At 37.1% G+C, this 16,006-nt stretch overlaps 1 protein-coding gene across 1 annotated transcript; it reads right to left on the reverse strand.

The window, feature by feature from the left end:
• Nucleotides 1–2,770: 2,770 nt before the first annotated feature.
• LOC139721403 (Y+L amino acid transporter 2-like) lies at nt 2,771–15,482 on the reverse strand. The gene is made up of 12 exons (XM_071632719.1): nt 15,469–15,482; nt 13,871–13,988; nt 12,573–12,741; nt 9,250–9,441; nt 8,295–8,420; nt 7,604–7,703; nt 7,271–7,315; nt 6,811–6,934; nt 5,714–5,817; nt 5,076–5,319; nt 3,606–3,783; nt 2,771–2,835 (listed from the first exon to the last, which is right to left on the reverse strand). Exons 1-12 carry the CDS (start codon nt 15,480–15,482, stop codon nt 2,771–2,773), a joined length of 1,479 nt encoding a protein of 492 aa, XP_071488820.1.
• Nucleotides 15,483–16,006: the final 524 nt, after the last annotated feature.

The raw sequence follows: 16,006 nt of genomic DNA on the forward strand, positions 1-16,006 counted from the left end.
TAGGTTGCAGCGCTGCACATGTTTCATACATTTGTAATATTATTGCTTGCATTTACATTATTTTGCTTCATGACATTTTACCTTATTGTACAAAACATTTATGCTATATTTTTTGCAATTATTTTTTATTATTTGTATATGGAAACAAATGAAATGAAATGAAATGAATATGCTTGAGCTCTGGTATATTCATATTCTGCAAACGGTTTCTCTGATGGTTGATTTGAGGTTTCTTATCGACATTGATTCGTACCTGAATTTGGATATTATTTATAAATATTGTATCATTATGCTGTGATATTACTATTCGAATAAGTCTATATCATTTGCAAATAGTTTTTTAAAACAAAAATTGCTAAATATTAAATTCATCAGTGATTGCCGATTGTGCGTGATCCACAACCACTTTTTGTTATGCATGTGAACATCATAGCTTATGTTAGTACGAACTTTTTGATATGAAAACAAACTTTAGATGCCCATCTGAAAGCCCTTCGATGCAAGTGAGGCGACGTTGACCCTAAGGTGAATTTGCATACTACTCATCAGGGAATGTTGACAGGTTTTGAATATCATTAAAGGAACCAACAATTACTTATTTTCTTTCAAAAGTTAGGGAAACACAGTGTCAGTACATCTAACAATATTTTTTGTTTGATAAATCTAATCCTGTATTGCAATTTATTGACAAATCGTCCCTTTTCGACGTAAATAAAACACAGGTTATTAAGTGTCTGAGTAATATATACACAAGATCTTGTAAGTCGCATTCTAATAGTTGAAAGGCGTGAGAGAGACGAGTCGGGCATTCATACATACCGAGATTGCATGATTTGAAAAACGATTGTAATTAAGCAAACTAGACCCGCGTTTCTAATTAAGCAAACTTGTCATGTAAGTGGAAATTAGAATCGCGAAAGATGATTTGAAACTGAATTACAATCGTGTTTTACACGACGGTCCGGAGGTGTTTTTCAATCACGTTTCGCGAGAATCAAGAAACGAAACTAGCGTGTGAACATTGTGTTTTTTAGGGGCGGAGATTAGGGTGACCTTCCGATCATTTCCGCAGAAAGACTGCTCAAGAGTTATTGATGAGAACTTGGCAAGAAGCCAAAGCTTCCCTCGTCGCTCTGAAATTGAAAACCGCAGAGTCCGTATCCAGTGAAGCCTTCCCCTGTCATGTGAACGAACGATGATTTTAATCTTAACTACAATCGTGTTTCAAATTAAGCAAACACGTTAAGGGTTAAAAAAAGTCTCGCAACTTGTCTTCTCTGACCCCAAGAAGACGAACGAGAAAACGAGAATTCTCGAATTTCGAATTCTTGCCTTTTTGGATCTGAAAAAAAAAAAGTCAAAACAGAACACACGCAACGTACGCACAAGCAAAAAGAAAATAAAGACCAGAGATGCACAGAAATAATACACACAAACACATTTTAATACATACAAGTGATGGATATGAAACAGATAGATATACTGTACATACATATAATGCACGACACGCGAGCAGAAAATCATTTGCCAAGACACAAGGACAAATACATCCGCACTGACACATTATTGAATTCCGGTGTGTTAAAACACGGATATGTACTATTACAATATGGCAATAGGTCAAACATTTTAATCAACAGTAAGCGTATGTCCATATCACAAAAATGCAATATATGGCAGCTCATAAAAAGATCAGGAGACGTTCCTTCTTGTCTCATGTGTGATTTATATTATAACCATGTGTCACAGAATTTGCCCAGTTTCCATCCTTCTATATGGAAATAAAACGGAACAAAAATGAAACCTCTGAAAACTGTTGGCAGGCAGCAACTCAACACAGTGGAGACAGCACCACAGCGTGATGTCCCCTTCACGGCCTGATATCGTACTGCCGCTCATTGCCACATATAGCTCTACCTTGGCTTTACCGAGAGCGATCTGGAATTCCTTCTATTAACATGTTAAACAGTTTGTATTAATTTACATAATCAAGTGCTCATTTACAAATTCCATGCAAATTTACCTTAGTGGAGGAGAGCGTCTGTCACTCCACTCGTGACACGTACCATGAAAAAAAAAGAATAATAAAAAAATCCTGTTTCCAACCATTTTGAAATTTCCACATACCCCATGCTTTATAATCAGGATATGCTTTAAGTTTATTTCCACAAAATCTACAACAGAAAGAATGGAATTGTCAGATAGTGTACCAACACAATTTTAAGGAAATTGACTGATGACAATGCTCCTTTTCACAGGTTCTTATCTATATTGCCAGAATTGAAGCAGGAAGAAGTTGACTTCGACAGTTGAAATAACACGAGATGAAAAAAAAAAAGTGTAAGATAGAATGAGGACCGATAAGTCAGGCTGTATTAAGCCTAGCTATCACACACATTATACCATGTCTTTGATTAATGAAGTATCTAGAGTGGTTACAATATGTAATTCCAATGGTTCGTTATTCGAAGCTTTGTTTATCCGAAAATGGGGAAAAATAGTAAATTCCAAAGGTTCGTTAGTCCCAAGACGAAATGATTGTGGTGATTCAGAAAGTTCGTTATACGAATTTTCTCTTCGTTTTTGGATTAACGAGCCTTGTATCATTTTCGGTTTAAGAAACCGCTGGTAAAACGAACCTTATTTCATTTTCGAATTAACGCACCTTTGGAATAACGAACATCACAAATCTAAAGTATATTCTCTTAGTATCGTCTGTACAGTGTTTCTGAATCAAAAAGCGACGATTAAATTTGATGTTCCGTTTGGATTAATATGTCTTCTTTTCCTGGTGGATGCAAACGAAGAGTCTCTGTAAAAATCTGGTCGCCCTTTCTGAAAGAAAAGAAAACAGAATACAATAACTGATCAGAAAATTGTATTCCAAATCTCATCTATCAAAAAATAGAGTTTCTCTCCCAACATGGCGCTAAAATTGTTAGTAATGCTTTGTCTACGGAACAAAATTCTTTGAAAAGGATCCTTTCATCTTATACAGACATGTGGACATGATTGTGTTTGCAGGGACATTTTCATTATGTGTCTCGAGTTAGCGAATTATGGTTTAACGGGTTAAGCAATGTAGGCCCTTTTTCAAACATAATTTGTTTATCTTTGTTTATTTTTTCATTTATTCCTTCTTTTTTTTCGGGGTAGCCCTTTCAGATATAGGAAACTGAATTACAAAGGGGTCCTCCATGTTTATGAGAAGTAAAAAGAAATACAAAATGCATACAGAGTTACGTATAAAAATGAAGTATGAAAATAGTAAAGATTAATTAATATTATTTCAAACTGAAGACGAATTATGATTAAGATAATATGTATATATTGCATTGCATTGCATTAATTGCGTACATGAATTGTTAAAAGTGTAACTTAAACTGCAGTGAAATGACTGCTGTGCATTGAATTTGACTGTCGGGGGTTCTATCTTACCCTGTGTGTCCCCTTTTGTGGCTAAATGTGAATTGAAGGTGTCATGTCTCAAACTTATATTGATCCATATCGTTCAATTCACTTTATTATCATTATTATCATTTTAAATCAATTTCATGCATGCGCAACGACAGTTTATAGGAAATTGTGTCATACACTGATCATACCCGAATACGGTCTGAGGCACTTGATCCTATAGCGTCGACTGAAGAAGGCGAAATATACGGGAATCCCACTGAGTGATACCACCAGTCCGATAGACTTCTTTACCGGATCCAGATAAAATGCCATGCCCATGATGAAAATCTGACAGGCCATGTAGATCACGACAGCTATGACTGGACACTGCAAGAACAGCAAAGTTAGGTATGCTCTGTATTTCAGTGTGCTTGTTTAATTTGTCAACCTCATCCACACCTCGTTACGATTATCCTTAATCCTTTTTTTTAAAGTATTGTATCTCCTGTAGCCAATAAAATAAATTGTTGAAATTTCTACCATAACAAAAACAACACACAAAAAAACCACAACTAAACATGAAGAGATCTGGACACATGAAAGACAACTATTCTATTTACAGTGTGACATCCACATCCGTCCATAGAAAAGAAAATTCAACAAAAAAATCACTTTTCTAGTATTATGAAAGATCACTTGACTAACCGCTTTCAGAAAGCAGGGGGAATAATTGCTACCCTTAACATATGTCAGTATCGAGTTGATGGAATTGGTATATTTTCATGAAAAATGAATTTTTGTTGAATTTTCTTTATATTTTCTTTATATTGTTGTCCACTAATACGTCATAACCTCTAGTAGTCTCCTCATCCTGCGGTTCCAACACCAAAACTTCAAAAATTCATAACTTTTGCATCGACCTTCTGATTTACTTCAAACTTTCGCTGATGTGTTCTACTAATGTTGCTGCTGTCACACAATCCACATTGCTCTTTGGGTTTGCGTTCCCTTTAAAGCCCACAGGTTATACTACTCACGACAACCCACGGGTTAGACACTAAGTGATCAAGGCTCACGAGCTGTACGTCCACGAGACAGACACTGGAATATTTCCCTTTAATAGTTTATAGCTCATGAGCTTGCTTTCCTTGGTGTCTACTGCGTGAGCTCTTTATGACTCTTGGGTGTATAATTCATTAAAGGGACTGTACAGTACTGGTTGAGGTGGGGATTCATGATTTGAACATTCCTAAGTGAGATAATGAAAAGCCTCTAATGAAATATGAAAGAGCATGTAATCTTAAGAAGGATTCAATGTTTATTTGATGAAAATTGGTTTTCAAATGGCTGAGATATCCAAAAAAAAGAAGCTAATAATAAAAGACGACATATTCATACCACAACTTTATTAGGATCTCTTTGTTTCACCTTGTTTTTGGATATCTCAGCCATTTCCAAACCGATTTTCGTCGAATAAACTTTTGATACCCCTTAGAACTGCATGCTCTTTGACATCTCATAGAGTGATTTCTGAATATCTCGCAAAACGTTAAAAGCTAAATCCTCACCTCGACCAGAACTGTACGTACCCTTTAAACTTTTTTTTCAATGCCTAACTCGTGGGTATAACTCCTGGGCGTCTAGCTCTAATGGGATGACGGTCTTTTGATTGTGGGTACCTTAAAGGGTCGTTCGGCCTCGGGGTGCTTCCACCGGTAGTAAGGCAGGACTGCCACAGTCATCGTGTCAAATATGTTCTCGATGAAGGCCATATACTGAATGAGCTTGATGACATCGACTTCGACCAGGTAGACGAGGGAAATGAGCAGAGAGAGGACGGCGGGAATCGGTGTACGGCGCGTGATGCTCAGCATCGCCATGATCTCGGGGAAGAGACCGTCACGAGCCGCCGCAAATACCTGCCTGGTGTCACGATCAAAAGGATGAAAGGTCGATAGTAAAATGTATAACAAGAAAATTAATGTGTTTCTAGCCACGTCCAATACATTCAATTCATCAAAATCCTTATATTACACCAGGAAACAAACAAAACAAAACATGGGGAAACAACACACCAACTGACAAAATACAAACATGGCAATACCATGAATGGTGTAGGGCAAGGATATTAATTCGTGTTATATTATATTCCAGATAATATATAAGACAAGGCACAGTTACAAGACAAAATTTATTTTCTTTTTAAGGTTTATTGTAATGTTTGTTTGGGAATTAAGCGAATGGTTTGTTTGGATGGCTGCCGACAGTGTTTCTCTTCCATATCAAACGGTGATAATGATGATGCTACGCCTATTACCTTCCGCGTTTGAAGGTTCCGCTGTTAAGGTTACCCATGGCGGACATGGCGACAAAGAACCAGATCAGCCACGACCACCGTCCCAGTGCCAGCACACTGTAGTCCTGTTCGTAAGATTACAAGAGCAACAGGTGTAGTCAGATATCAATGATTCGCTTTCGACAATGTCTCCAACGACGAGCCACCATTAATACAAATTATCAGGAAAACAGACTTTGTTCTCTTATCGCCCCATCTCCATCTCCACATCAACACAACACAACCACAAACATTTTCAGCATTAGAAATATCGTCAATGTTATCACGATGATAAACTGTTACCGATGAATTACTATAGTGCCTTTGCCTCTGAGTAGAAAATAATCCAATGCAAGGGAAAGGCATCAAAATCATCGCTTTCATCATCATAGTGACCAAGAACAAAATGATGATCATGATTTCGTTTATCACCAGTGGTGCATTCCCATCACTATTATTGTTTATTTTTTGTTCCATATTTTACATTTCAACAAATAAATATACCATAAACATAACAATATAAAAGCATTGATGAATTGTCAAGTACAGCATTAAGACATAACAATATACATGTGAAATATGAGGAATCTACATATAAACATAGCTTGTAGGGTGTAGATTCTCAGATGCTGAGATATAGATTCCCAGATGCTGACGTGACATTATCATCATCATCATCATTAACAATGTTGTCAAAGCATCGTCAACATCATCTCCTCAACATAAACATTTTGTTTCTTATACAGAAGGGTGGATCTTAAGATACTAAAATGTATCTTGATGTTTTTATGTGATGTTTTCTTTTTGGTATGTAAAATGGTATTTTAAATGCTTTATTGTCATAGTTATGTTATTGTCATCGATTTACTGTGCTATCACCACTGCGTTATTGTTGTCCATTTTTTTTGATAATAGGTATGCTGCATTGTGTTGCATTGTGTCGTAGCTTAGACAGCACTGGAAGTTGAATTCAATCTATGGAACGATGAATTACTCTGAATCTGAATTTGAATATTCGTCATTATCATTTTAAAGTAAGCAACACGTCACAATCATCATGGACGTCATCTTATACTAACCGCAGCCACTGCCTCCGAGGTGATGATGTCGGTTGGTGAGAGCAGGGTCAGGTAAGAGATGTTGGCCAGGATGTAGACAAGGGTGATTCCAGTCATTGAGATGATCAAACTTAGCGGAATGTTTCTGGAGCAAAACACGTGACATTATAGGAAGTTCGTTGTTATTTTGGCGGCATTTAGAATAATTCTGGATTGCGAATTATGCCAAGATGACAACAACTGCCAAGTTTCTGGCTACATTGATCTGACTCAGGGAATATCCTGAGATAGATCGCTATGGAAATACAAAATAATGTTGTGTAGGATTAACATCGATGTTATCACGTATTATGATAGGGAAATGATCACACGCATTGACAAAAGGAAAAGGAAAAACATTGCAAGGACAGAATTATTGATAAAAGTATCATTACCAACAGTACGACTTTCTTTTAATTTTGTGGGACATGTAATATTTTACCTTTCTGGACGCTTGACTTCCTCGGTTAACGATACCACTGTGTCCCTGTTGTAGATGAACAGTGAAAACAAAAGAATGTAAGTACAATAACGAAGGACGTCAGTATTCTATAGATTACTTTACCATAACGGCATGTAGAAGAGTCATATCTCTGTCGTATCATCAACATTAATACAAAATGTATTTCCATTTCATTCTGAATGATATATTCCTACAGAAGAGAAGAGGAAAACCAGCTGAGTGAAATGCTCGAACATCAATATTTCTCTTATTGACACAATCTATGGGCCTCATGGATTGTTGTGAACAAAACTTTTTGAAATAAAATCTTACCATCCAGAGTATGCGAACATTCCCGAGTAGAAAGCAATCGGCAACAATTTAACGTCAAAGTGGCCGGAAGGAAAGGCATTTTGTAGGTTAGATACTCTACCTGCGGAAGTAAGCACAGACAGAAGCCATTACTGGCATACCAAATTTTGCAATAACTCATCATCAATTGTGGGCAATTTTATGTATTAAGTAAAGGCATGCGTCAACCCCAAACTTGGTCCTGAAAAGCAATTTTAGCTTTGGCATTCTAGTTTGCATTCTCGAGTTCTTGGGACGCGAAGCGGGAGACTGCTCTCAACTATTTTGTTTCATAACAATGATATTGACATATTCCACTAATTTTTTATACTTTGTCAAGTTGGATTAATTGTTTCCATAAAGAAAGTTATAGATAGAACAACAAGGACTCTGTTTCTCTGAAAACAAAATGCGTCTTTGTTTCGAGGATTATGGTCGGATTGGACAGTTAAAGAGTTATAAACACAATGTGAAACGATGTTTGTCTTCAGTAAATTTAAGTCTCTTTCTCATTCCAAGATCTGGCGGAGTTTGAGTGCGGAAATACTCATGCCTTCTTATAAGGAAACCATTTTCACGGTTTTTGTCGAATTCAGCAAAACATCAAAATATGCTTTACGGTGCACCAAAAATCACACCTGATAATGAGATGGAATGAGACACAACAACTTACCTAGACCTAGATTATACACTCCAGTTGCTATGACAACCATAAGTCCGAAAGTTTTGGTGACAGTGAAGAAGGCGGCAAAATGGGACGACAGTCTGACGTTGATGCAGTTGATAGCCACGATGAAAACTACGTTATCATTAGATGAACACAACATGTGAAAATCAGAAAAAAATAATTGAAATAATAGCCTATCCTAAAGTGATTATTGCAATATCATATATCTTCTCAATGTACTTCTCTTGAAGATGTAAAGTAGAAGCAAATTATGTATGCAATATTGATAGTTTAGCATTTCATACTGGCAGAGTGAATTAATGCCAAGTAGGGTCCATACGCAACATGACCTTAAAAGAGCAAACATAAACAAAAAAAGTTACAAACAATGCCTTTTTAAGGAAAAGAAAGAAATGTGTTATACATGTTAACCAACATGAATAAAGTACGCAGACATCAAAGACTGGAAACGAGATGGTATTGATGATGATGCATTGGAAACTCCATCATTTTGAAGGAAACAATTCAAATGAGAAATTGTTCTAAGCCTTACCTATAAACAGCACTGATACATGAATATTCCTCACTACACACAATGCATTTATGTTCATGTTTGGGAGTATTTGTGTGTAATTGCAGGACCTCCGAAATTCATATAAAAAATGTGAATATTTTGTATATAAACATCTGATTTTATATGTTTATATCTATACATAATACAAAAAAGATATCCATATTATGATATTTATGCCCATGAGAGAGTAATATTTACATACGCAAAAACAAAAACAAAAAACACACAAATGAAATGTATTACTCATGTGAGTGACGTGTGTAAATGATAGTTCTAGACTACTAAGGCCAAATCTGTATGTATTTTGAAAAGGTTAATTACATTGTTTTATAATTATGTATACATACATATGTATATCATCATAACTTTTATCATCATCATATTTACTAATGCATGCTGCGGCAAATAACTGGACAGCGACGATGGGCGGTTCGGAGCACTGGAAGAACGGAGTGAGAAGATACTGAGCGATGGTGATTGACTGGACGCAGTAAGAAGCCGTCGTGACAATGGCCATCATCCAGAGCTTCAGGAAGGCAAGGCCGGGACCCCAGCCCTCCAGCAAGAAGGCCAGTTCACCTTTAGCGACAGGTGCAGATAGGATAACATAGGTATATTAGAGTAATTTGAACTTTTCTCGAAGACCTAAGCAGTTTACAAAGCGTCATGTGTTATGTCAACACCTGTATACATACTTTGGAGTACCATAATTCTTCAAGAGTGTTTGTTGGTTTGTTTGTTTTCACTGAGCTCTATAACGAATGACTTTACAGTGGTCTTAGTACGACCAGGCGTCCACTAGGGCGCGGACAAGACGCGGACAAGACCCGGAATGCAAATTTGGTATTCCGCACTCCTTCGGCAACCTGTCCGCACGTCCCTGAACGTGTCCGCTCACTGTCCTATGTCTGGGCGTTTCCGCACCTTCGGGAGAGAGAAACATTTCCGCGTCCAAATTTTGATCGAGACCAAAATTTGGACGCGGAAATGAACTTCCTGACACCTTCGGCGACTTGTCCTGACGATGTCCTGAGGATGTCCCGCTTGTCCGGAACCCTTCCGCTCCTTCCGCACACGCTCCGGAAAGAATCCCGCGGTGTGGGGAAGCTTCGCGAATGAAAGCGGAAGACACCAGGAATGTTTTAGGACAGCGCGGAGCCGATGCGGATCTATATAAGCAAGTGTCCGGAACCGATGCGGAAATTTTGTGATCCAGACACGAAAGTGTCGACACTTTCCGCGAGCGTCATGCCAATGAAACGCAAAAAGAGCAAGAAGGGAGGCGAGGCCCCCATGCAAATATCCCCATCACAGGCACACCTTTCGTCTAGTGATGAAGAACAGGTAAATCTAGGGAGTTCCCGGTCCCAGAAGGCAAAGAAGAAGGTAGTAGAGACTGTGCCAATAGCAACCAGAAAGAAGTGAAATCAGCCCTCCTAACCTCCTAGTAAGTTTATGTTGATATGATCTTTTCAGAAATTATTTTACATCTGAGTGACTTTCATGGTTCCCATTACTTACTATGGTACATTTTCCTTTATGTTGTTTTCTTATTTTATTTGCAAACAAACTAGGCTGTCCCATGTGACAGCCCAGCTGAAAAATCACAAAAGTAGGTGGAAATACACTCAGAAAAAAAGCATAGAATTTTTGGCTAAATGTTAATGTATTATATAAACATGAACAAGTTGTTATTCATACGTAAATGCTCTCTAATGATACAATATATTAGAACAAAAGACAAATTCATCACAATAAAAAGCATGAATTCAATTGCAAAAATATACCTGTGGTCTCATTACAATGTAATATCTTTGAAGCCCAAAATAACAATGAAAGGTAAAGATAATGGAGGAAAATGAAGAATTTTCTGTCATATCAAAATTCAAGTGAAATGAGAGAAAAAGCAATAAATTATGAACTCGAAAAATTCTTTTTTTTTTTTTGCTGAGTGTATATATTTAAGTACACTCTAAGCATCACAAATCATTTCAGAAATATTCTTTACCTGAATGATTTTTGTAGTTGTTATTACCTAATGATTTTGTTCTCTTTTTTTTTTAGTTGCAAATAAACTCGATTGTCCAATTTGACAGCACAGCTGAACACCCCCCCCCCCCCAAAAAAAAAGTAAATTAAAGTAGGTTAAAAATATTTCTCCATTTTTACACTTAATTGACAATAGGCTAGTAAGCTCTCAGCATTAAAAAAAAAACCTCACGGACTTGAATCATTGCAAAATGTTCAAAAGTGATCAAAATAAGAGAGAGTTAGAGATGCACAAGGATAAAAATGAGAAAAAGAAATTTATATATATATATATATATATATATATACATTTATATTTATATGTATATATATATATATATATATACATATATGTATATACATTTATATTTATATGTGTATATATATATATATATATATATATACATATATGTATATACATTTATATTTATATGTATATATATATGGTTTTAAAAAGACAGGATGCCGAAATGACAGAATTTGCTTCCGCAACCCTTCCTTGGCTTGTCAGCGCCCAAGTGGACGTCCGCCCTAAATGCCTTTTCAAGAGTTCGACATTTAATTCTGGAGAAAGATGAGTTTTGCTAAAAACACAACTAATACTGCAGTGTAGGCTGAAGATGTGATAATATGAGACAGCCTCACCAAGTTATATTTATCACAACAGACTTACGACACTTATTTATTTTACAAATTTTCCTTTCTTTTACAGAAATATGCCCCAGAATTTATTAGCTGTTGCTGTACATATCATCATGCCAGATTAAGATAATGGATGAGAAAAATTGTGAAATCGTAAAATCATCCGTAAAACCCACAAAATATTTAGACAAGTATATGGCTTCAATATGGTTTCACACTATGTAACAATAATATGCCATCATGGCTTTAAAAGAAAAACATTTCACGGATCAATATCCCGATTTTTGGTATCCAGAATGACAATGAATGAGTTGGTATATCATGGGAGAAAGTGACGTGGTTGCATCCCAAAACCGTATTCAACAGGTTGAATATGTTACAGTTTTGTATACACATGTATGTTATTCCAAATGTTCGTACTTTCGAACGGTTGTTAATCAGAAAGTGAAATATAAGGTTCGGTTTCCCAAAGATTCGTTAATCCGAAAATGAAACACGATCTATTTTTCCGTAAACTCGTTATTCCAAAAATGAAATAAGATTCGTTATTCCGAAGATTCATTAATACAAGAATGAAATAAGGTTCGTAATTCTGAAGGTTCGTTAGTACGCACCGTGTTTACATTTTCGGATAAGCGTACCTTATTTCATTTTCGGATTAACGACCGATTGAATAACCAAGCTTCTGCTCGGATAGGACATTAAATGGAGGCCCGTGTATGAGCGAGTAACAACTCATGCACGTAAAAGATCCCACTTCATTCATTCATCGCAAAAAGCAGGGTGTTTAACCCGGTGAAGTGGTCCCACCTCACATCTAACTGGATATGGGCTATCCAGCCATCTTCTCAGATGGAAAATGAACAAACAAACAAACAAACAAGCACGGGATAAGATGGACATGACGTGAAAGAGTCCAGACAGAGATGGTCGAAGGCACAGAAGGCATCAAACCAAGAATACGATGTGCCCCCGAGGAGGTATCGCGTAGTATACCTCCATGTGTATCACCAAGGAGTGTCATGATAAGATTGACTTACCTCCTGATTTTTTGAACATCAGAGACAGCTCGGTGTAGATGAGAGTCCCGAGTGTGTTAATGAGACCACACAACACCCAGAAGATGAGAGCCACACCCACTGACCCACTTGAACCCCTAAGGATGCCCGAGGGGGAGATGAAGATGCCGGTACCGATCACGGTTCCAACCTCGGGTTAAAAGCAAAAGGATTAACCCTCATGGATTATAGCCACAATGTCTGGCGAGTTTAATAATCATGTGCAAAAGAACCATTATAATGTTCGTATAATGCGTTGATGGTCTCGATAGACAAAATTAAACTGGGTCATCCCACGAGCTCGACACCCACGAGTCATACGGCCCACGAGCTAGACATTGGAAAAAAAAAGGTCCACGTTCGAGTCATACAGCCCACGAGATAGACACAAAGAAAAACAGGCCCACAAGGTAGACACTACGTGAAACAGGCTCACGAGCTAGACACAAAGCAAAGGTCCATGAGCTTAATACCACAAAAAAGAAAGGCCCACGAGCTCGACAAGGCGTGTGATGTAATGTCGAGCTCGTCAGTCTCCTTACCTAGTGTCGAGCTCGTGGGCCTTGTTTGCCTATAGTGTCGACTTCACGGACCTTACTTGGCTAGTATCTAGCTCGTGGGTCTACTTTAGTTGATGTCGAGCTAGAGGGCCTCGTTCACTTACTGTCTAGCTCATTGCTGTATGACTCGTGGGCAGTATGACTCGTGGGCTGTATGACTCGTGGGTGTCGAGCTCGTGAAGTGCACCCAATTAAACAATGGTGATTTTTGACTGCCAATACGTAAATAAAATGATAGACTTTTCATATCACATAATATAGTATCAACCCATTTATTCTCTGTGAAAATGACGAAATATAGAGGCTGCTATTTGGCAGCTCTTCTTTTTCATTTCTTTTCTTTTATTCTAGCAAGGGTGGGTTGGCCAAAGCTTTGAGCGAATAACTGAAGCAGATATTTAGGGTGCGATCTGACTCTTATCGAAAGTTTCGCCTTTTTCAGTCGATTTCTGCTGGTTTTTATTAATTGTTTGAAACAGTTAATGTAATCATTATACAGTGTTCTCAATACAGCATTAGCTGTCTTATGAATTTGATTGAGTCTATAAGTGAGGTAAATGGAGTAGGATAGGAGGCAAGTGTTTAATATATTACATAAACGAATACAATTACCTATGGGTGCTTAAAAGTATTTCTGCATAACCTCTTGAAGAAAGGTGGAGAGTGACATTTATTTAATACCTCAGTGAAAAAATGAGCAAAATTAATTAGTTGAATTACCGTATGCCAAATGCATCCCATCAACCCAAGGTGCCGTGGAATGGACACTTTCTCATCACTGGACTCGGAGATGTTGTCCTCCACAAGGTGATCGTCAACTCCACGGTTACCATGGTTACTATAACGTTCAAGAAAAAAAAAATGATATAGTCAAAGGGGAATTTCCCCAAACATGTGGATTCTATGAATGCAGAATCATTTGCAGTTTGTATGCATTAGTGAGGTTTGAGGATCATCGGTCCAAATGTTTTGAATTCATGAAGTTTTGGTAATATCATGTGCGGTCATCGCTGGAATATAGGAAAACTATTACAGTATTCATGATGTCACAGTGTGATAGGGCGACGATAACAAAGAATATACCTAAGGGGAATTCCACAAATTTCCTTTTCTTCAAAAGTGCGCTTTCCTTCAGTTTGCTTTTGAGACTGTGAACATTATACAAAGGGTAATATTTTCCCCTGAATCTGTAAAAAGGTCAATGAAGGTAGTCAAGTGCTCCTATAGAAAATTCGAAACATGCTGAATCCCCTTTTTATATTCTTTATATCATTGTCACACTGCGATACCAAGATACGTCGATGACGGCGCATAAATCTAAATAAAAACTTAACAAATTTATAACTTTATAGGACAGATCGATAGAGTCATGAGAGTTTCCTCAAACTTCACTAAAAAGTGAACTATAAATTGTCTCTGCGTTCAATGAATGCACGTGAAATTTGAGGTATAGATTCCCCTTCAAAGAAATGCTTTTCAAATACTATAGTATATCGTTTCATTCACCATGGCTCATACAACGAGGTACCCCCAATAAATTAGGTGTGGTGATATTCGTCATTCCGACAGTTCGTTAATCGGAAAATGAAATAAGGTGTGTGTTTTTTTCTATTCCAAAGGTTCAAAATTCCGAAAATTAGATATAGATTCGTTTATCCTAAACTGAAAAAAGTGCGTATACTAATAACGAACCTAATTTCTTTTTCAGATTGACGAACCTCCAGAAAGACAAACTTTATTCCACTTTCGGATTAATGAACCTTCGAAATAACGAATCTTCTGAATAACGAAGTGTAACCTTACATATAATCAGGTAACAGGGCAAGATAATTTCTAGTTGACAATTATTTTTTTCAGAGAAAGGAATTATGATAATATCATATCGTATATTATGCGAAAACATTCTAATGTATATGTGTCACTCCATGAGTCACTCCGTTACACCATTTTTATACATGTATACCCTTGTATGTATGTTACATGACATTGTACTGTATATCACCAATATTGCAATTGTAATCTATGGCCAAATGAATAAATAATAATGATATAATAATAACATATCACCTTCTTGTCTCCTTTTCTGACATGGTCTGTCTGACAGGCAATTTGCCTTGGAAACGAAACTTGATATGAGAAAGTCCGACAGGTAACGAAGGAAAATTCGTGAAAACCAGAGAAAATTAGCAGAGCTGGTGATGGAAATAATCCAACTGCACTTATTGTCCAATTACCGGCACAGAGTCCGTGATATAATGATTTTATTCCTAGCGATGAGCTGCAAAGATGATGACTGTCTGCCTGTAATTCAAACTGACCTGTGTCCTGACATTGCATCTGCATCAAAGCAGGCGCTGCATGTGGTACATGTATTAAAACAACAACAGCAACAACAACAATCCCAAAACAATATTGTCCACAGTGGCGTTGAAATGCGCATGCATTGATATTTTGTGTTGTACAGGAGGTTAAACAATCAATGTCAAGTTTGCTGGCCTTCAATAGAGCCTAATTGTCTATACTAGCTCTGGAATGACAAAAACAATGACGGAAATTACTCTTGATCAGGAAAATGTAGGCCGGAAAGAACAATTTTTACAGACAGCTGCAAAACAACCCACAATTTGGAAAACAATTGAAATAATAAATACATTTCTGTCCTTCTTCGAATTGCTCTTCAAATAAAGGGTAATAAGCACGATAATAGAAGTTGACAATGTCACATACACGTAAAAAAATGTGTGCAAGGTTATTCCTGCATACCGGCGGAAGTGACATCAAAATGTCCAAGAGAGAGAGAGAGAGAGAGAGAGAGAGAGAGAGAGAATTTTGTTGGCTTTGAGCATAGCATTGACC

Source organism: Diadema antillarum, unplaced genomic scaffold, assembly GCF_040938485.1.
Source record: "Diadema antillarum isolate AM-2024a unplaced genomic scaffold, OU_Dant_1.0 scf00000143, whole genome shotgun sequence".
Lineage (NCBI taxonomy): Eukaryota > Metazoa > Echinodermata > Echinoidea > Diadematoida > Diadematidae > Diadema > Diadema antillarum.